We start from the raw sequence: 20,523 nt of genomic DNA, 5'->3' as shown, positions 1-20,523 counted from the left end.
AAGAACAACAGAATTAATTTGCAACTCCCACATCGTACATCAATCCTGTTTGCATGAGACCAACCCATCAAATATCTGCCAGTCTCCCCCGCAATCCCTTCGTCCCGGTTTAACTTCGCCTTTCTGTTTGCTCACAGCAAGGTCTCTGCCTCCGATGAGGCACTTCAGAGAATTTGCGATAAATTCTGCACGTTCATTTGCAACTGCTAGGGAAGGCAAAGTGTAATTAGGCTGAGAGAGGTGAATTGCTGCATATGATTTATCCTTCCGAGCACTCGGGAGCTGGTAATATAGTTGGAATTGTATTGGGTGAGCTAGTGGTTTGGTGTTTGAGAGGCGAGATCAGTACCGGTGGACAATAGGTGGTCATTGAGTTTTGCAATAACTATCGGGAGTCAGAGACTGGAGTGCATCATTGCAGAGGATCAACGTGAATTTCGTATGACTAGTTTCCCTGAGCTGTGACGGTCGTGTTGCCTGCCACGGGGTAAGGACATCTGGAGATGGACATGGAGCATGAGGCGGGGAAAGCAGTTGCCGTGGTTCACATGAGAACCAGCAACGCAAGTGGAACTCGGAATGATGTTCTGCCGAGAGCGTTTGAAGATTAAAATGCAGAACATCAAAGGTAATCGTCTCTGGATTGTTACCTCTTACCAGTTGGCATAGATTAGAGAATTGAGTTGGTGGCTTGGATAATGGTGTGGGAAGCCGCTGTTGGACTGGGGTGGGCAGAGTAAGAAGTCTGACAACAGCCAATCCCCACGAGGAGCAATGTGATCATCTCTCTTTGTGATGATGAACTTCTAGGAAACCGTGACCATAACGGGGTACAATTTAGCTTGAGAGTGAGAAATGGGGATCAGAAACATCTGTGCTAAACTGAGTGCGGGTAATTACAACGGAACGAGAGCAGAGTTGATCGGCGTGGACTGGGAAAGGAGTGTTGCAAAAATGGCAGTCGATCAGCACCAGCAGAAGTTTGTGAAAATAGTTCTTGACTCAACAGAGATGTATCCCGGTGAGGAAGGAGGATTCTAGGAAGGGAATCATATCCCAGTGAGGAAGGGGGATTCTAGGAAGGGAATCGTATCCCGGTGAGGAAGGGGGATTCTAGGAAGGGAATCATATCCCGGTGAGGAAGGAGGATTCTAGGAAGGGAATCATATCCCGGTGAGGAAGGAGGATTCTAGGAAGGGAATCCTATCCCGGTGAGGAAGGGGGATTCTAGGAAGGGAATCATATCCCGGTGAGGAAGGAGGATTCTAGGAAGGGAATCATATCCCGGTGAGGAAGGAGGATTCTAGGAAGGGAATCATATCCCGATGAGGAAGGAGGATTCTAGGAAGGGAATCATATCCTGGTGAGGAAGGAGGATTCTAGGAAGGGAATCATATCCCGGTGAGGAAGGAGGATTCTAGGAAGGGAATCATATCCTGGTGAGGAAGGAGGATTCTAGGAAGGGAATCATATCCCGGTGAGGAAGGGGGATTCTAGGAAGGGAATCGTATCCCAGTGAGGAAGGAGGATTCTAGGAAGGGAATCATATCCCGGTGAGGAAGGAGGATTCTAGGAAGGGAATCATATCCCGGTGAGGAAACAGGATTCTAGGAAGGGAATCATATCCCAGTGAGGAAGGAGGATTCTAGGAAAGAGAGAGTGCAGAATGAGATAAGCCAGAGGATTGGGAGTATTTTGGAGGGAGAAGGAAAACTATAAAGGAAGGTCACGGCTTCGGTCTGCCGCTTCTATTTTCAGAAGTTCCAAAACTGACCTGTGAAAGGTTTCAGGAATGCCGCAATATTATGATGCAATGGATCGCGGTGTCGGAAAAGGGGAAAGTCAGCAGCGTCCCCCATTCATTGACTGACTTGTGATTTTTCTTTCAGAAAGAAACGAGGACGGCCTCGGAAGCATCCGCTGGGCGCCATCCCGCTGGGGCCGGAGGTCATGTGCAAGGTCTTCACGCACCCACTCTGCGCGGCAGAGCAGTGCGCCGCAGAGCGGTGCCGGATACCCCAGGAGGACACCGTGGAGTGGGTGCAGTGCGACGATTGTGACGCCTGGTACCATGTCGCTTGTGTTGGCTGCAACTACAGCGCGATGAAGGAGGCCTCCGCGGAGTTCCACTGTGGCTGCACGTAACGGTCAGTCTGCCCCAAATCAAAAGACACGGCCTCCGTAACGCCGTCCCGTCGGTCAGGGTGCTCTTCTTTTTTCCAGAGCTCGAGTGAAAATGTCAGCCACCGTTGTTTGTCCAGCCTCCTGGCCTTTCCTTCACTCGTTTCATATCTGGGGGTCTTATCGCAAATCTGATTTACAGGGCTCCATGTTTGCTCTGATTGTGGGGTGTCGCTGCTGAGTGGGACTTGCCAAGTGAATGAAAGGAAAGCAGTTATTGTGGTTTCAGAGGAGGGAACGCTTCTGCTCGTCAAAGAGCCACCGTGGGGGCAAATCCGACATCGTCAGCCGCAGACAACAGCCAAGATGCTTGGACTTTATCTGGACCTCCAATTGTTTTGATGTCCTTGGGGGGGGGGGGGGGTGCTGAATCTCGTTTGCGATAAACTGTTTTTCATATCAAAACTTCCAAGATTAACATACAATATTCGGGTGGATCTACTTAAAAGGCAACTCTGTTACCATCAGTGGAGTGTCGGTTCTATTGTACCATCACACAATAGGAGCCATTTCTTCGATGGCGTCATCAGTGTGCCCCCTGCTGGAGGGTTGAACCATACTCCCCGGTGCGATCGGACTTTGCCCGTTGCCGTCCTCACAGTACCGCGATACAATACGGTCAAAGTCAGCATTGTTTACCGGGGAATACAGCAAACCCACTAAGGAGTCCTAATTCTCTGTCGGAAATTGGCTGAAGGGAAGACTTGGCTGTGCGTTCGTGTAGACCGAGCATTCCCAATCTGGGAATCTGGCGGAATCCACACCATGTGGCAAATGAGAGGGTTCTTTCAGGAACGTTTCCCAGGAGGTGTTTCTAGCCGCAGGTGTTTGTTGTAAATGTTGTCTTTGACTAAGGTACACTTTGGGCTTCCAGGGTTTGGGATGGTGGTGTGAGGGGGGGGGTTTGGGGGTGTGTGGGGGGGGTTTGGGGGTGTGGGGGGGTTTGGGTGTGTGGGGGGGGGGGAGTGGAGTGGGGGGTGTGACGGGGAGTGGGGGGGTATGAGGGGGGGATTGGGGTGTGAGGGTGAGTGGGGTGGGGTGGGGGTGTGAGTGGGGGATCGGGCGTGAGGGATAGGGGGGCGTGAGGGATCGAGGAGGTGGGGGGCGTGAGGGATTTGGGGTGAGGGGGTGGGGGTGGGGGTGTGAGGGATCGAGGGGGTGGGGGGGCGTGAGGGATTGGGGGTGGGGGGCGTGAGGGGGTGGGGGTGTGAGGGAGCGGGGGTAGGGGGCGTGAGGGGGTGGGGGTGTGAGGGGGGCGTGAGGGATTGGGGGGTGGGGGTGTGAGGGAGCCAGGGATATTGGGCCCAGTTGAGTGACTGAAGGAGGCAGAATCGAGCTCTGACTCTGGTTGGGCTCTGGCTCTTTATGGCAGAGCCCAGTGGGTTCATAGATAGACCCAGCTCTCCAATCAGGGAGACGTTATATGCCTACCATATCTTTCCCTGTCCCCGAGATGTGCTTTCACGGCTATGAGGGATTTTGGAACGGTAGTCACCCTTTTTTAGGCAAACACTTTGCTTCTGGAATGTTTTGCCTGCATTCCACGGAGGCCTTTTCCTGTTCTTCTTCGAGGCCCTCACACCAATACTGTTGTCAGACAAGCCTGTACTCCTGATACAGCCTTAGAACCACGAAGGGTGGTCACCTGGTTGTGATGCCTTGACCCGTATGTAACCGTTGGCACAGTCGGCGTTTGGCGCAAATCCCTAATTGCCGTTGCCTGGTGTGTGAGGAGGGGGGAGGAGAGATGCAAGATCAGTTCGCTATTAAAATTTTGTGTTTGAAAGTTTGTGTGTGGGGAGGTGGCCATTTTTATTTCAAACAAGACCACTTGACTTCAGAGGGATGAGGGAGGGTATCTAAGCTTATTACAGTAAGCGACACTGAAGCCAGGATGTACATTAAAAGAATGCACTTCAACTATTGTGGGGCAGCACGGTGGCGCAGTGGGTTAGCCCTGCTGTCTCAACGGCGCAGAGGTCCCAGTTCGATCCTGGCTCTGGGTCACTGTCTGTGTGGAGTTTGCACATTCTCCCCGTGTCTGCGTGGGTCTCACCCCCACAGCCCAAAAAGATGTGCAGGCTAGGTGGATTGGCCATGCTAAATTGCCCCTTAATTGGAAAAAAATAATGGGGTATTCTAAATGTATTTTAAAAAACTGATCTCCATTGTGACAGTAAAGCATTTTGAAACAGAGAGCATTAAATTAGCCTTTGGCGTTTCACAGAAAAAAGACTTTGTTCAAAGCGAGAGAGATTCTCTGCTTTAGAAAGAGACACACAGGAGTGCTTCCCAAGGAATCTTCAACCGTGACCCCGTTTGGTGGGAAAGCGTTTAATGCGAAAAGATTTTTAAAACCCAACCTGCCCACTGGCTCTTTGGAAGCCGGAATCGGACGTCAGAAGGTCTCTCAGTCGGGCCACGTCCGCAGAGGATTTTAACACGGGGGCTCGCCAGCCCAGAATCTTGTCTCGTAACCCCACTGGGAGGGGCAGTCACGACCTGCAGTTTGGGAAGCCCTGCATTGTGTGTAATAGCAAGGCGGGGGGGGGGGGGGGGGGGAGGAGAGTTGTGCTAAACCTTTATAAATCACCAGTTGAAGATCTGGTCACCCCGGAGTGCTTTACAGCACTGAAGTACTTTTGAAGACACCCGTGTAATGTTGGTAAGCAGAGGAGACACGAAAGGGGGGGGGGGGGGGGAGATGAGCAGAATTTTTATTGCAAAGCACGTGGATCTGGAATAAACTGCCTGAAATGTTGGTGGGAGCAACTCTCACTCCGTTGATTACTTTAGGGAATGGGGCTGAAATTACAGGGTAAGAGTGGGGCTAACTGGAAAGCTCCTTCAAAGAGCTAGCACTGGCACTGTGGGCTGAATGGCCTCCCTCTCTGATGTACTATTATCCTTTTTCTCAATTTAGCAATTTCCTTTTTTATCTGTCTCTTCATTTTGTACATTTCCAAAATTTTAAAGCACTTAATTGTGGATCTTGCTGTATTTATTTTTTTTTTGGAGAAAGGGTATCAGCAGCTCCCTTCGCAACCAACGTTTTGTTTGACCTTTACTGACACTGGTCACTTTTTCTTTTGTCAGCCGCTGCCTTTTCAATCGCTACTTATGAATTTGGCTGGGTTGAGGACTTGCACTGTGTTTGGGCAGATGGGTCGGGGAGGCCATTTTGGAGGTGAATGGGAATGCGGCACGTTCCGCATTTGAAAACTTGTCACTGCCACGTTTCCCTCATCCGCCGGGAAATATAAACGGAGTAAAAATGACCCGGTGTGTTCGGCCAACTTCAGGGAATCTGCTGACGTGGATTTTCCTGCCCGCTCGGAAAGCACTGGCCCTGTTTCCATGCCTTTTCCCTTCTCTGCCACTGGGTGGAGCCCATCCACTGTGTCGAAAGCTTTCTCCAAACGAATGTGTGTGGACCTAACTATTAAACTAGCAGTTACTGTTATTAACCGGCGCTTTAGAAATCGGGGCCAGGCCGAGTGAATTTTAATGTGGGTAACCGACCTCCTGACCAAAATGGTGGGTGGGCGGTTATCCTCAATACCACTGTGCGTGCCCTGGTTGGTAAAGTTTATTGTGTGATTTGCACAGTGACCTGCCAGCATTAAGCTGGCTGACAGGTTAGAGATTATTTTGTACTTTATATTGCTTAGTGTGCAGGGGAGGGGGGGGGGGAAGAGAAAGGGGCACAGCAAATGCATTGAAATTGTTTTCTCGTCTACGTTTCAGTTGAATCTGACTAAAAGGTTGTTGTGCATGGTGCAATTTGACGTACCCCCCCCCTTGTAACTGGATCATGCTGTTAAGCAGAGCTGTTTATCCATCTCCGGATGGAAACGTGGAAGTTGCTCCAGCACCCATTGGGAGACACCCTTGGGTTCGACCCTTGCTTTACATCAGTTTGCTGATCTCAATTGGTGAGGTAGGGGGGCCCAAAGATGAGTCCCAGTGGCCGGGGGGAGGGGGGTGCAGGAAAGCATGAGCAGATTCCTGGTGGAAGTCAGCAAGCTGGATGTGAGTAGCTCAGACTGTAGTTGTGAATCCAGTTCTGATGTTTCACTACGCACAATCCAGGTGTGTTGTGAATGGTGCTACACCCTACATCCTGTCTCGGTGTACAGGCGGGGGGGGGGGGGCTAAGTGTGGTACCAGGACTCCACTGGGTCAAATCAAAGTTTCTGAAGGTTATTTATATAGAGAAATCTGGAATCTGGGCTTTGTGAATCAGTCATTGAAAGTGAGCTGGGGGCCCCGGGGTGGGTTAATCTAAGCCTGAACGTGCTTTCTGCAAATCATGATTTCTTTGATGCTTCCTCCAAATCATTGCAAGCCTTAAAGGCTTAAAAAAAAAACCAGGAGCAGGGCTTTGTGGGGAAGGCCTTGCTTTTGACTTACCCATAGACTCCTTTTTGAAATAGAATAAAATAGCATGTCGGGTGTTTTATCTGTTGGTGTAGGGGGAGGTGGAGATTATGCATACATAATCAGCAGGCTCTTAACCGAACACAACTCGGCTACATGTATCAATCAATCAGCGTATATTCCGTTTAGGTGAAGGTGGAATTTTCTTAACAGTGTGTCTTGTAAAGGACACTGGATTTTACTTTGTCAGAATGAGTGTTAATGAAACCTGCCTTCATTGTAACTGTCTTAATATGAATTGTACAAAGGTTCTTGTATCATTGCCAATATTCAATAAATTAAACTGCCAGAAAGTGTTCTTTTTTCCCCCCAATTATCTACTGTAAGCAGAGCTAGTCGAGGAATTGCACCTGGGGCCTAAGCTGGTCTCAATCTCGCATCGACCAGTGCCCCACAACAGATGTACCAATCTCTGGAGTAACCTGATCTTGGGCCAAGTTCAGTCCCCCTGGAGAAGGACAGAGCTAAGCTGGGTCCTGGTAGTAACTCCTGATAAATGAATCCCGGGGGAAGTGGGTAAGATCAGGCCTTTTGTCTTTGAGTCAAAGCAGCTTAACCTCACGCTGTATCTAGACACGCTTGCTAAATACCTGTGGAACTGGAGGTCAGCAAGGCCTTTCTGTCAGAACAGGAATGGGAGGGTTTGGGGATTTCAGTCCTATTTGAACATGTTGGAGCTTACAGCACTCTATATAATTGTATAGACAGCAAAGATCCTCTTCCAAGCTAAACACCTCTTTCCCCCTGTCAGCATTTTGCAGGGACCATTCCCTCTGGGACATCCTGGTCCACTCCTCCATCACCTCTCCGTCTTCCCACAACACCTTCCCATGCAATCGCAGACGGTGTGACACCTGCCCAGTTACCACCTCCCTGCTTCCCCATTGTATTCAAGTGAGGTAGTGTTTCATGCCTTCCTTCAACCTGGTCTATTGCATTTGCTGCTCCCAGTCCGGTCTACGCTACTGGGTAACTGCTTTGCAAAACACCTTCGGACTATCTGCAAGCAAGACGCAGACCAGGCACAATGGTTAGCACCTCGGGTGACTGCCTGTGTGGATAGATAGAGAAATACAGCACAGAACAGGCCCTTCGGCCCACGATGTTGTGCCAAACTTTTGTCCTAGGTTAATCATAGAATTTTGGACACTAAGGGCAATTTATCATGGCCAATCCACCTAACCCGCACATCTTTGGACTGTGGGAGGAAACCGGAGCACCCGGAGGAAACCCACGCACACACAGGGAGGATGTGCAGACTCCACACAGACAGTGACCTAAGTCGAAATCGAATCTGGGACCCTGGAGCTGTGAAGCAATTGTGCTAACCACTGTGCTACCGTGCTGCCCTGGAGTTTGCACTTTCTCACCATGTCTGCGTGGGTTTCCTCCCACAGTCCAACAAAGTAGATTAGGTGGATGCTAAATTGCCCCTTCGTATCCAAACGGTTTGGTTGGGTTATGGGGATAGGGTGGAGGCATGGGCTTGAGTAGGGTGCTCTTTTCCAAGGGCCAGTGCAGACTCAATGGGCCGAATGGCCTCCTTCTGCACTGTAAATTCTAGCTTTACTGTTGCTGCCATTCTCGGCCTGCTGCAACGTTCCAGTGAAGCCCAGCGCAAACTGAGGGAGCAGCATCTCCTCTTCTGATTAGGCACGTTACAGCCTGCCGGACTTCAGACTGAACTCTCTCCAACTTCACACCACAGCCTGCCGGACTTCAGACTGAACTCTCTCCAACTTCACCCCATTTTTATTTCCATTTCTTCTGTTTTTCCCCTCGCCATCTGTTCCTAGTTGCCCTTTGTCACTGCTCACATTTGTCCTGCCGATTGCAAACTTCTTAGCCTTAATCATCTCTGTTTATGTTTATGGACCCACTGGCAGGCAGTGACGTGGCTTAATTTAGAAACTAAGATCACAGTCCGTGATATAATGCACTGTATCACCTTTCTGTGCACACAGGCTGTTATTCCCATCCCCAGCAATCAGTAGCAGCACTTGCCACGTGTGAGCAATCCCTTGCCATTCATTTACCCTGTTGAAATGGAACCCAGATAGCACATTTGGTCATGCAAGATGTAGAAAAGGAATGAGCGGAATTGAAGACTGTAATTGCAAATAATGTGCAGGATCACAGGAGACACCGGCTCAGTTAGTGCAGACGCAGCAAGTCAGATAGCTTGTACAGAAACAGAAAGTGCTTCTGGCTTGACAAGGGATCCATACTCCTCCCCTGTGAAGCATCCCAGCTGCAATACTTTCCCGGAATTCCTGCTTTTATTTTTGTTCACTTTCAACTTCAAATAATGAATTGCAGCCAGGGTGTCCAATTCTCAGGGGGAGGGGGGGGGGGGAGTTACTCGACAAATCCAACTTGAAACATCAACCTGTTTCCTGGACAGTGTGATGGTTTGCACTGTTGCTTCACAGCGCCAGGGACCCGGGTTCGATTCCCAGCTTGGGTCACTGTCTGTGCAGAGTCCACGCCTTCTCTCTGCCTGCGTGGGTTTCCTCCGGGTGCTCCGGTTTCCTCCCACAAGTCCAGAAAGACATGTTTGTTAGGTGAATTGGACATTCTGAATTCTGTGGTGACTAGGGGATTTTCACAGTAACTTTGCTGCAGTGTTAACGTAAGCCTACTTGTGACAATAATAAAGAGTGATTATTTCTCTCCAGCGATTCCCTTTGGGCACATGATAAAAGAGCAAGTTCTTTTATTTAAAAATACATTCTCAAAAAAAATGATAAGTAGAAACCAAAACTCAGTTCAAAAGGAAGAGACAGATTTTGTCCTTAAGGACAACTTAATTTCAACTCCCTCTCCTCCCGCAGTATCTCACTACAATACCAAGATAAACCAGGAGGAACACACACTGTCCGGCAATAACAAGTTAAAACACAAAAAAAAGTTGCAAGGTGGTTTCATATAAAAGGTCACATGGAGATTGCACAGTTGGACATGTAGAAACCATTTCAAGAGGAGGGGGGAAATGCAGGGTTACGTTCTTGAATGAAAAGATTCTCCTGTAATAATTTTACTCGTCACCAGGTGGTGAGGTTGCACCTTCAGCTCCAACCAGGAATTAAAGTGAAATACGGTAGATGTATTCGCCACCTTCCCCTCCAAAACAACAGTAAAGGTACTCACTAAATGACCCACAGCACCTTTAAGCATGTCTTTGCTCAAGAGCTTACCTTGGCAAAGTTGCAGGATTCGCAAGAAAACAGATTAGTGGAGATAGAATACTGGCATGGGTTCGAGGGACTAAATGGCCTCCTTCCTGTCCCTGGGGGAATAGATGTCATCACAGTTCCCACCAGGAGGAAGACATGTAAGCTGTGAGATACCTGGCTCTAGAAATGTGAATCACAACATGGCTGTCCCCCACAGGTAAAGGGGCTAAATCTATATCGCAGCGCTCACCCATTCATTTCATTTCCTCCAAGATTGCCCTGCTTCAGCACCCACTGCCGTTAACCTGCACCCTTTCAACATTACCGTAAACAAGGGCAGAGATTTCCTCATCTAAAAGTTAAATCTAAAACTCCCATTAGTCCCTGCCTTCTATTAGTTCACCAACACAGGCACGGTGCTTCCCATCAAAGCATAAATGGATGTCACAGTAGCAACCCCCCCCCACCCCTAATCTTTGCCTGTCGTAGAAACACTCCCACCAGCACCAAAACACTCCCCAGTACAATTTCCAAAGGCCAGTTTTCCCCGCAACATGGTGGCAGCTAACCCATATGGTTTGCCACCCGTGTATACAGCAGCTTTTAGGTGGTCTCCAAGCACTTCAGGGCTGCTGTACAAGGTCGGAAATCCAACTTTTAGGTAGCAACGCTCCCACCAATCAGCAATGACTCAGATAGTGACGAGCTTCAAGTGAACGTTGGTCGAGGGGAATGAGTAAATCGCGAGTGGAAATCCTGATTTACCCCCCACAGAGGAAGAGAATGAACGAGATGTCTCGAGGAGCTGGGTTTCTGCACATGGGAATACAGGAGCGAGGGAGAAGGGATATTGAATCTGCCTCTCGACCTAGAGACTGCAGGTTGGGCCGAGCAGGTAACAGCCGGTCAGTGCAACAGTTACTGTGGCCAATCCAAGTTTGGAAACTACAGCCCATTGGAGGCACAGGTTACTGGGAAACTTGCGCAGGAAAGCTGAGCTGTCGGGCCTAAATTAGAGGGAGGACCAAGCAATAGACAAATGGTATCCCAGTCTCCACATACTCTCTTGGGTAAAACTGGATAAAATACGATGACATTGATGAGAGTTGGGGAACGCCCATGAATGAAGACAATCGCCAGGAGACCCAATGATTCCAGCGGAGGACACCACGGCACATCCAGCAAGACATAAATAAAAAGGCAGTCCTGGGTCATCGCTGCAAAAATTGGGTAAGGCCGCATTTCGGTCAAACGTTGCCAAAGTTCTCATTCCAACCTGCCATCGCAAAGGCTTTCGACTTTGCTTCCTCGTGTCAAAGGTCGTCTTGTCATGATGGGTGACGATGTGCCAAATTCCCATCCCGCGGCGGCTTTTGAAGGGTCTTTTGTTTGGCAATGCCCACTGGCTCTAACTCAAGTGCATCGTCCTGGGCACCGGAGTGGCTTGCATTGGCATGGGATGGTGGTACAAGTCCCCCTCGTGGAACTGAGGTGCGTAGATGGCGGCGGTGGCGATGGCTGCCCCGTTGTACCCCTGCGGGGCAGGCACCCCCACTGGGGAAGGCTGGAGCTGGGGCATCATGTACCCGGCCAGCCCCTCGTACTCTTCCCCAAAATTGAAGGCTGCCCTCTTCCCCTTCTGACGCCGATTACAGAACCAGACTCGCACGACCTGCGGAGAGAGGGGAAGAGGCAAAGACGGGGTTAAACACCTTTGCAGGAAGGAAGGTGGGGGGGGGGGGTTAAAGGAGCAGGGCAACCCCTCCCGAGAGCAATCATCTGCTTGAACGATGGGAAAATTCACTCCAGGGTCACCCCCACACAGGCAGTCACTCACCATCCTGACTTGGAAATGTAGCGGCTTCATTATCACTGGGTCCAAATCCTGGAGCTCTCTCCCTAACAGCACTGTGGGTGTACCTACACCACATGGACAGCAGCGGCTCCTCACCACCAGGGCATTGGCTGGTCTTGACTGCTTCCAGGGCAGGATCACACCCTCGCTGGCTACCAAAGGGTAGTCAACTCGAGTTCAATGTATGTCTGGCCGTCTGGTCACATGGTCACATGGTCACACCTCCAATTCCAGATTTTTATCCAATCCAAATTTCACCATCTGCAGCGGTGGGATTTGAACCTGGATGGCCAGAGCATTACTCTGGGTCTCTGGTTTATTAGGCCAGCGACGATACCACTACCCCCCAAAATGTCACCGTCTGCCGCGGTGGGATTCGAACCCAGGTCATCACCCTGGGGCTCTGGAACACGAGTCCGGTGACATTTCCGGTGTACTACCACTTTTCCCGTGGTAACCTGCTCCCAAGCGGGTACGAAATGATGGGTTGGTACTGGCTTGGCTGGGGGGGGGGGGGGGGGTACTGGCTTGGCTGGGGGGGGGTACTGGCTTGGCTGGGGGGGGGGGGGGGTACTGGCTTGGCTGGGGCTGGGGGGGGTTGCCTCTGTTGAATAAAGTGGCTCTAGCTGCTTGGGCTGGAGGCTCCGAGTTATGAGGAGATTGGAATGGGATGGGGCTGTTTCTCTTGGAGCCGCTATGGTTGAGAGGGGCCCTGTCTATAAGATTATGAGGGGGCATTGCTAGGAAGGCACTTTTTCCATTAGTCGAGGGGTCACCAACCAGGGGGCTCAGATTTAAGGTAAGAGGTAGACGGCCAGGAGGGGAGTGGAGGAGAAACCTCTTCACCCAGAGGGAGGAGGGAGTCTGGATCTCACGGCCTGAGAGGGTGGTTGAGTCGGAAACTCTGGTCCCATTTAAGAAGTATTTGGATATTCACTTGGGCTGTCCTAACCTCCAGGGCTGTGGGCCACGGGCTGGAAAATGGGATTAGTGCGGTCAGATCTTTGTGGGCCGGTGTGCACACGATGGGCCAAATGGCGGCCTCCTGTGGTGTAAGCATGCAGGAATCAATAAATCCAGTCTCCGAACCTTATCCAGAGTTGGGGCTAGTGGTCACATAATGAATGTGGGGGAAACAAGTCACGTTCCTTCACTGGAGAAGGGGGTTGGGGGGATGGGACTCTGCCCCAAGTTCTGGGAACTCCCTCATAGCCCCTCTGCCTCTTCCCCCACCCTCCCCCGACAGCCCCTCTGCCCCCCCCCACGACAGCCCCTCCCCCCCCCCCCCCCGACAGCCCTCCCTCTCCCCCGACAGCCCGTCTGCCCCCCCCCCGACAGCCCCTCTGCCTCCTCCCCCCCCGACAGCCCCCCCCCCCAATCCCGTACCTCCGCCTCCCCCCCCCCCCCCCCCCCCCCCCGACAGACCCTCTGCCTCCTCCCTGCTTCCCTCTTTTTAAGTATTAGCTAAACGTAGGAAATCTCGGAGTGGGTACAGAGAGGGACAGACTGGAATTTGAACCAGAGAGACTTCAGGAATGACGATATTGTAAATCTTTTAAATCTCATTGCAGAGTGAATCAGAGAATTTACATAGAATCTGGCACGACTGTTTAAACACCGGCTGTCGGGCAGCACGGCGGCGCAGTGGTTAGCATTGCTGCCTCACGGCACCGAGGTCCCATGTTCGATCCCGGCCCTGGGTCACTGCCCGTGTGGAGTTTGCACATTCTCCCCGTGTCTGCGCGGGTTTCGCCCCCACAACCCAAAGATGTGCAGGTTATGTGGATTGGCCACCCTAAATTGCCCCTTAATTGGAAAAAATAATTGGGTACTCTAAATTTAGATATAAAAAAACAGCTGTCCCTACCAGCAAAATAGCTTAATAGTGCAGGTGAAGGCCATTCGGCCCATCGAGTCTGCACCGGCCCTTGGGAAGAGCACCCTACCCAAGCCCACACCTCCACCCTATCCCCGTAACCCCACCTAACCTTTTTGGACATTAAGGGGCAATTTATCACGGCCAATCCACCTAACCTGCACATCTTTGGACTGTGGGAGGAAACCGGAGCACCCGGAGGAAACCCACGCAGACACGGGGAGAACGTGCAGACCTCCGCACAGACAGTGACCCAAGCTGGGAATCGAACCTGGGACCCTGGTGCCCGTGCTGGCCGTGTGTGGTTAGTCTGTGGAATTCTCTTCCCCAGAGACAGCCCATCGAGCCCACACTGACAAAACTACACCGAATCTACACCAATCCCACTTTCCAGCACCTGACCCGCAGCGTTGGATGTTGTAGCATTTCAAGCGCTCATCCACGTATGTTTTAATGGTTGAGAGGTTTCCCTCCTCTACTACCCTCCCAAGCAGCGAGTTCCAGACTCATTATCCTCAAATCCCTTCAACCTCCTGCCCTTCAAAATTATTTCCCCTGGTTATCGGTCCTTCAACGCAAGGGAAATAGCTGCTTCCGATCCACCCTGTCCATGCCCCTCAATCTTATACCCCTGTCCCTATCTACATCAATGGAACAAAGTAGAAGGGGTCAAGAGCTTGATGTTTTTAGGTGTCCAGATCACCAACAGCCTGTCCTGGTCCCTCCATGCTGACACTATAGTTAAGAAAGCCCACTAATGGCTCTAATTTCTCAGTAGACTGAGGAAATTTGGCATGTCACCTACGACTCTCACCAACTTCTACAGATGCACCATAGAAAGCATTCTTTCTGGTTGTATCACAGCTTGGTAAGGATCCTGCTCTGCCCAAGACTGCAGGAAACTACAAAAGGTCGTGAATGTAGCCCAGTCCATCACACAAACCAGCCTCCCATCCATTGACTTTATCTATAATTCCCGCTGCTTCGGAAAGGCAGCCGGCATAATTAAGGATCCCAGGCACCCCGGACATACTCTCTTCCACCTTCTTCCGTCAGGAAGAAGTTTGAGGTCACGTACCAACCGACTCAGGAACAGCTTCTTCCCTACTGCCAGCAGACTTTTGAATGGACCTACCTCGTATTAAGTTGATCTTTTCTCTACACCTTGCTATAACTGTAACATTATATTCTGCAGTCTCTCCTTCCTTCCCTATGTACGGTATGCATTGTTTGTACAGCATGCAAGAAACAATACTTTTCACTGTATACTAATACATGTGACAATAATAAATCAAATCAAATCCCACCTCTATCGGGTCCCCCCTCAGCCTTCTCTGCTCGGAGGGAAACAACCCCGGCCTAACCAGCCTCTCTTCACAGCTGGAACTCTCCAACCCAGGACACCATCCCGGGGAATCTCCTCCGCACCCTCTCCAGTCCCATCACATCCTTCCCAGCCGGTTTAGCTCACTTGACTAGACAGCTGGTTCGTGAGGCCAGCAACGTGGGTTCAATTCCCGTACCGGCTGAGGTTAGTCATGAAGGCCCCGCCTTCTCAATCTTGTCCCCCCCCCCTCGCCAGACGTGTGGTGATCCTCAGTTTAAATCACCACCATCAGCTGGTGAAAGCAGCCTATGGTCGTCTGGGACTATGGTGACTTTACCTTTAATACTATGCACAGTGGTGAACTGTGCAGCCTGGTGGGGTGGCGGAGGAATAATAACACTTGGAAGGGGAAATAAAAGAATGGCAGGGTTGTGAGGCAAGAACAAAATAACTTCATGCCCCTTCCTGCCTATGTCATCAATGACCTCTGCCTGTTTGCCCTCCCCCTTCAGGATGCCCCGCTACCCGTTCGGAGACATCCTGGACCCTGGCACCAGGGAGGCAACATACCATCCTGGAGTCTCTTTCATGTCCACAGAAGCACCTATCTGTGCCCCCTGACTATAAGAGTCAAAGGAGAGGGAGGGGTTATTCTACCAGCGCGGGGGGGGGGGGGGGGGGGGGGGGGTGGTTGAATGGTCGGCCTCCTTGCAAAATAATTTTCTGATTCTACGTGTCTCAGTGTTTGGTAGCATTCCTGCCAAACGCCGTTGGAGGGAGTGTGTGCTGCGTTGCAGGAGGTGCTATAGAACTGCACATTGTTGCTGGAAATCCAGAAGGCAGATATACCCCCCCCCCCCCCCCCACACACACACACACACACACACACAGCTTACATCCTTCTCCAGATTCAGGTCGTCTGCAATCTGAGTGATCTCCAGGGTGGAGGGTTTCGGACATTTCATGAAGCAGGTCTCCAGCGTCCCCTTCACGTTATTGTCGATGCTCGTGCGTCGCTTCCGCCGTCTCGTCGGAGCCAGCATTTGCTCGATGCTGCACAGCTGCTCAAAGGAAAAGGCGAGAATATCATCGATTTTGTTTTGAAAAAAAAAAAATGTTTCAACAGAACTACCCAAGGGCACTCTGCCAGGTTCGCTGATCTGTTCGCTGTGGAATCCGAACAGAAAGGACTGGTTGGCTGATTGACTGTGGTGGGCATCGCGCTGTCCCCCTTTCGCAGACAGGGTCTGATCCTCTGGCCACGCTGCGCCGGGAAAGCATCCCGCCGAGGTGCAGCACGGCCAGTGAAAGCTGGGAGACCCCGCTCCCGGGATCTATCCGGCTCGCCACGCCTCTCGAGACGTTTGAGGGCTGAATCCCGCCCACAACGGGTGGCATCGCTTTTCAGCAAACCTGCACGTTAAAGCGAGGCATACGCCTCACTCTCATGGGCAGACTCCGAGGGGATCTCGAGTGAGCGCCGTTCCTGGTCCCCACAAACAGGACCAGGTGGAATGACACTCCTGGGACTCTCCAAGGGAGGCCCCCTAGCTGCATTCCCTTAGGGCACGGTGTCGCCAGCCTGGCACTGCCAAGGTGCCCAGATGGTACTGACAGGGGCACTGCCAGGTTGGCATTTTGATGCATGCACGCAATCGGGTGGGCGGGGAGGGGATTCTTTTCGGGGCTCAGGGATCAGGAAGCCATTTTTAAATGGCGCCCTGATCTCCCGCTACATCGGGGAGTTCCTCAGTGTCCCGGGAACGCGCGGCCAGACGCCCTCGTTAGGAGACTTTGTTCCCATTTGGGAAGGTCGCACCCCACAGTGCGAAACCCGAGACAGGTGGGGATAAATGGGACGGGCAGACACACAAACCATTTCCAGCAGTGATCATATATATCAATGGCCCATCCTGCCTGTCTAACACAATAGTAATAGTTTTAACGTCAGTGTCGACACTGGCCACCCCAGCTGCAAACACAATATTCCCTAGGAGGGCTTTGAACCCAATTTTAAAACCTATTGGGATGGGGGCAAGGGTGGGGTGTCACTGGCTACACCAGCATTTATTATCCATCCCTAATTGCCCCTTGACAAGGTGGTGCTGAGCTGCCGTCTTGAAGCCGCTGCAGTCCCTGAGGTGTAGGTACACCCACCGTGCTGTTAGGGAGGGAGCTCCAGGATTTGGACCCGGCCACACTGAAGGAACGGCCGATATATTTCCCAGTCGGGATGGGGAGTGACTTGGAGGGGAACCTCCAGGTGGGGGGGGGGTGGTCCCAGGTATCTGCTGCTCTTGTCAATCTAGATGGTGGTGGCCGTGGGTTTGGAAGGTGCTGCCTGAGGAACCTCGGTCAGTTCCTGCAGTGAATCTTGTCGATGGTGCAGACGGCTGACACTGTCCATCGGAGGTGGAGGGAGTGAATGTTTGTGGAAGGGGCGCCAATCAAGTGAGATCTTGGAAAGAGCACCCTACCCAACGTCCACACCTCCACCCTATCCCCATAACTCAGTAACCCCATCCAACACTAAGGGCAATTTTGGACACTAAGAGCAATTTATCATGGCCAATCCACCTAACCTGCACATCTTTGGACTGTGGGAGGAAACCGGAGCACCCGGAGGAAACCCACGCACACACGGGGAGGATGTGCAGACTCCGCACAGACAGTGACCCAGCCGGGAATCGAACCTGGGACCCTGGAGCTGTGAAGCGATTGTGCTATCCACAATGCTACCGAGTCAGCCATATTGAATAGTGGAGTCAACTCGAGAAACTGTAGGCTCTACGCCTCTGATCTTTCGACAACGTGGGCACTAATCTCAGTACCGTCCCAGCGTGCTCCGACAGGGAGATCAACTTTAAAAACAAACCAAAAGCCCAAAGAGGATTAAACGCCCCAACCACCGATTCTACTCCCCATGTGGAAGCTCCTGAGAACCACATCAGGCCTGAGCTCTCAGCCAAGTCACTGGGTTGTTTGGTAAACTTTAAAATAAAATTATTCACTCATGCTACATGAGCGCCACGGGCTAGGCTAGCATTTGTTGGCCATCGCCAGAATGTCGGAGAGAGAGAGAGAGACACCGATTTGAACTCTGTAGGTACACCCATAGCGCAGTTAGGGCGGTAGTTTCTAGGATTAGCACCTGGGGACGGCGGTTGTTTGAGATGGTCAGAGAGCTGAAGGGGAACTTGCAGGTGTTGGCATGTTCCCCTGTGTCTGCTGCCCTGGTCCTCAAGACCATAAGGCATAGGAGCAGAATTAGGCCACTCGGCCCATCGAGTCTGCTCCGCCAGTCAATCATGTCTGAAATTTTTCTCACCTCCATTCTCCTGCCTTCTCCCCACAACCCCTGATCCCCTTATTAATCAAGAGCCTATCTATCTCTGTCTTAAAGACACTCAGTGATTTGGCCTCCACAGCCTTCTGCGGCAAAGAGTTCCACAGATTCACCACCCTCTGGCTGAAGAAATTCCTCCTCATCTCTGTCCCTTCAGTCTGAGATTGTGCCCTCTGGTTCTAATTTTTCCTTCAAGTGGAAACATCCTCTCCACGTCCACTCTATCCAGGCCTCGCAGTATCCTGCAAGTTTCAAACAGATCCCCCCTCATCCTTCTAAACTCCAACGAGTACAGACCCAGAGTCCTCAACCGTTCCTCATACGACAAGCTCTTCGTTCCAGGGATCGTTCTTGTGAACCTCCTCTGGACCCTTTCCAAGGCCCCAGCACATCCTTCCTTAGATACGGGGCCCAAAACTGCTCACAATGCTCCAAATGGGGCCTTACACTGTAGAACATCAGCAAAGAGGAAATAGAAAGTACCAACTTGCTATTTGCCTGTGTAGGGCATCGCAAACATGTTTTTTTTTCCCAAAATGGCGGGGTTGGGAAGGGGGAAAAAATGGAGAGAGCTTTTCTCCCCAGCTCAGGGCCTGCGTAGCGGCTGTTAGCTCCTGTCAGAGTGGGGGAGCCGGTCCAGTGCGGGCCACACTCACCTCCTGAAAGTTGTCATTGTCCTTGGCTTCCTCCAGCCAGCGCTGCAACAGAGGTTTAGTTTGCACATGTTCTTGTAGCTCAGCTGTAGGGCTTCGAACCTGCAGATGGTCGTCTGGCTGAACATCTTGCCTGCGGAGCAGGGGGGGGGGGAGGAAACACAAAATAAAAAGGCAGCTCGAACCACAGGATTAAGCACAGCTTTCCTAAGAATAAATGCCCACATCACCCCCCTCCAGTCTCTCTCAGGCAGGAATCGGCACTCTAGATTCTGCATGACGGGACGCTGGGAGAAAGACAGGTTTAGAAGTCATCGTGGCGACTGCAAAGATAAGTCCGAAACTAGATGTTTCAAACCTCTATTCAGGATTCGATTCCATATTCTTCCGGTTACCCCAGCTGGCTGCTCCGCAGAGACCCCTGGAGGCCAACTGCGGATCAGCACTGGGTGAAAACCCCCACAAACCCACCCCCCCTCTCCCAGGCCACTGGTTCCAAAAACTACCGTCCACTCTCCCTCCCCCACCCTCAATCACCTCCCACCCCTCCCACACACACACACACCTCCATTTGCCCCCGCACGCCACGGGGAGGGGCAACAGTACCAGACCGTTTGCTGCAAATTGTGCGCACAGTCCTAGCTGTTTATTGTTATGTTTTACTAGATTGTGGTATGGGGAGCACACGGCCCACTCTACAGGGGTGGGTACCGCAGAAATGGAGAAGTATTTTTTAAAGCAAAACAATGTTTATTCTATGAACTCAAGTTAACCTTTTTAAAACATACAGTGAACAACTTAGCAACCATTAATTCAAATACAACCCCCAAAGAATACAACACTACGTAATCCTTAATAACTTCCCAAACAACATCCAGAAGACAGAAGAAACACCTTTTACCAGAAGAACATCAGGTTAAAGTCACCACTGTTATTAGTTTTAAATCACCAGGATCGATTTGCAGTCTTTAGATTAGAGAGAGAGACTCTAATACACCTTCTGGCTGTGACTGCAGCTGTCCAGCTCTGAAAACAAAACTAAAACACACCCTGCAGCAAAGAGCCTAAAACGAAAGTAAAAAGCTGACAGACAGCCCAGCTCCACCCACACTCTGACATCACTGATAAACACCCATTTCTTAAAGGTACATTTCTTAAGCACCCATTTCTTAAAGGTACATTTCTTAAGCACCCATTTCTTAAAGGTACACTCACATGACTTTATGTTACTACCAGGCAGCTACCTGTCATGCACACCCGTCATTGACAAAGGTGCAGAGGGCATTGGCATGGCTAGGGACAGCGGAGAGAGGTCACTGGATTCTGCGCATGTGGACCAGTGGGCAGGTAGCGGCGGCCATCTTGTGCCGCCATCTTGTATTGGCAGGACAGAGAGTGGATCGTTTAATCCCAGGCCGGACGCAGCACAGGGGTTACACCCAAAACAAAACAAAAAAAAATAATCACCAAACTAATTAATGACTGGCCAGTTTACACATCGTTAAGACGGGGCCAAAGGCAAGACACCTTCAGCACACCCCTGTGGAAAAGCCCAATTTTAAGCACGCTAGCGCCATTAATTGGCCTGAGCACCTTTGCAAGTGGAGTGGTGAGGGTAGAAAGTGCAATTTAGCGGGCTCTCTCTCTTCTCCCCTCCCCCCTCATTATC

The 20,523-nt window shown here is 51.2% G+C and overlaps 1 protein-coding gene and 1 pseudogene across 1 annotated transcript in view; one reads left to right on the top strand and one right to left on the bottom strand.

The window, feature by feature from the left end:
- LOC119976427 (mediator of DNA damage checkpoint protein 1-like) overlaps positions 1-2,145 on the top strand; it is a 50,158-nt gene extending 48,013 nt beyond the window's left edge. Inside the window, exons 11-12 of the mRNA XM_038816959.1 lie at positions 811-830; positions 1,890-2,145. Of these exons, the coding sequence (XP_038672887.1) occupies positions 811-830; positions 1,890-2,145 (276 nt within the window). The remainder of the gene's footprint in view (positions 1-810; positions 831-1,889) is intronic.
- An 8,155-nt stretch (positions 2,146-10,300) lies between these two features.
- The window catches only part of LOC119976426, a 16,263-nt pseudogene continuing 6,040 nt past the window's right edge, over positions 10,301-20,523 (bottom strand).

The sequence above is a fragment of the Scyliorhinus canicula genome, chromosome 13 (assembly GCF_902713615.1).
Source record: "Scyliorhinus canicula chromosome 13, sScyCan1.1, whole genome shotgun sequence".
In the NCBI taxonomy this organism is placed as follows: domain Eukaryota; kingdom Metazoa; phylum Chordata; class Chondrichthyes; order Carcharhiniformes; family Scyliorhinidae; genus Scyliorhinus; species Scyliorhinus canicula.
The sequence above is the reverse complement of the archived record's forward strand: the minus strand, read 5'-3'. Positions and strand labels throughout refer to the sequence as shown.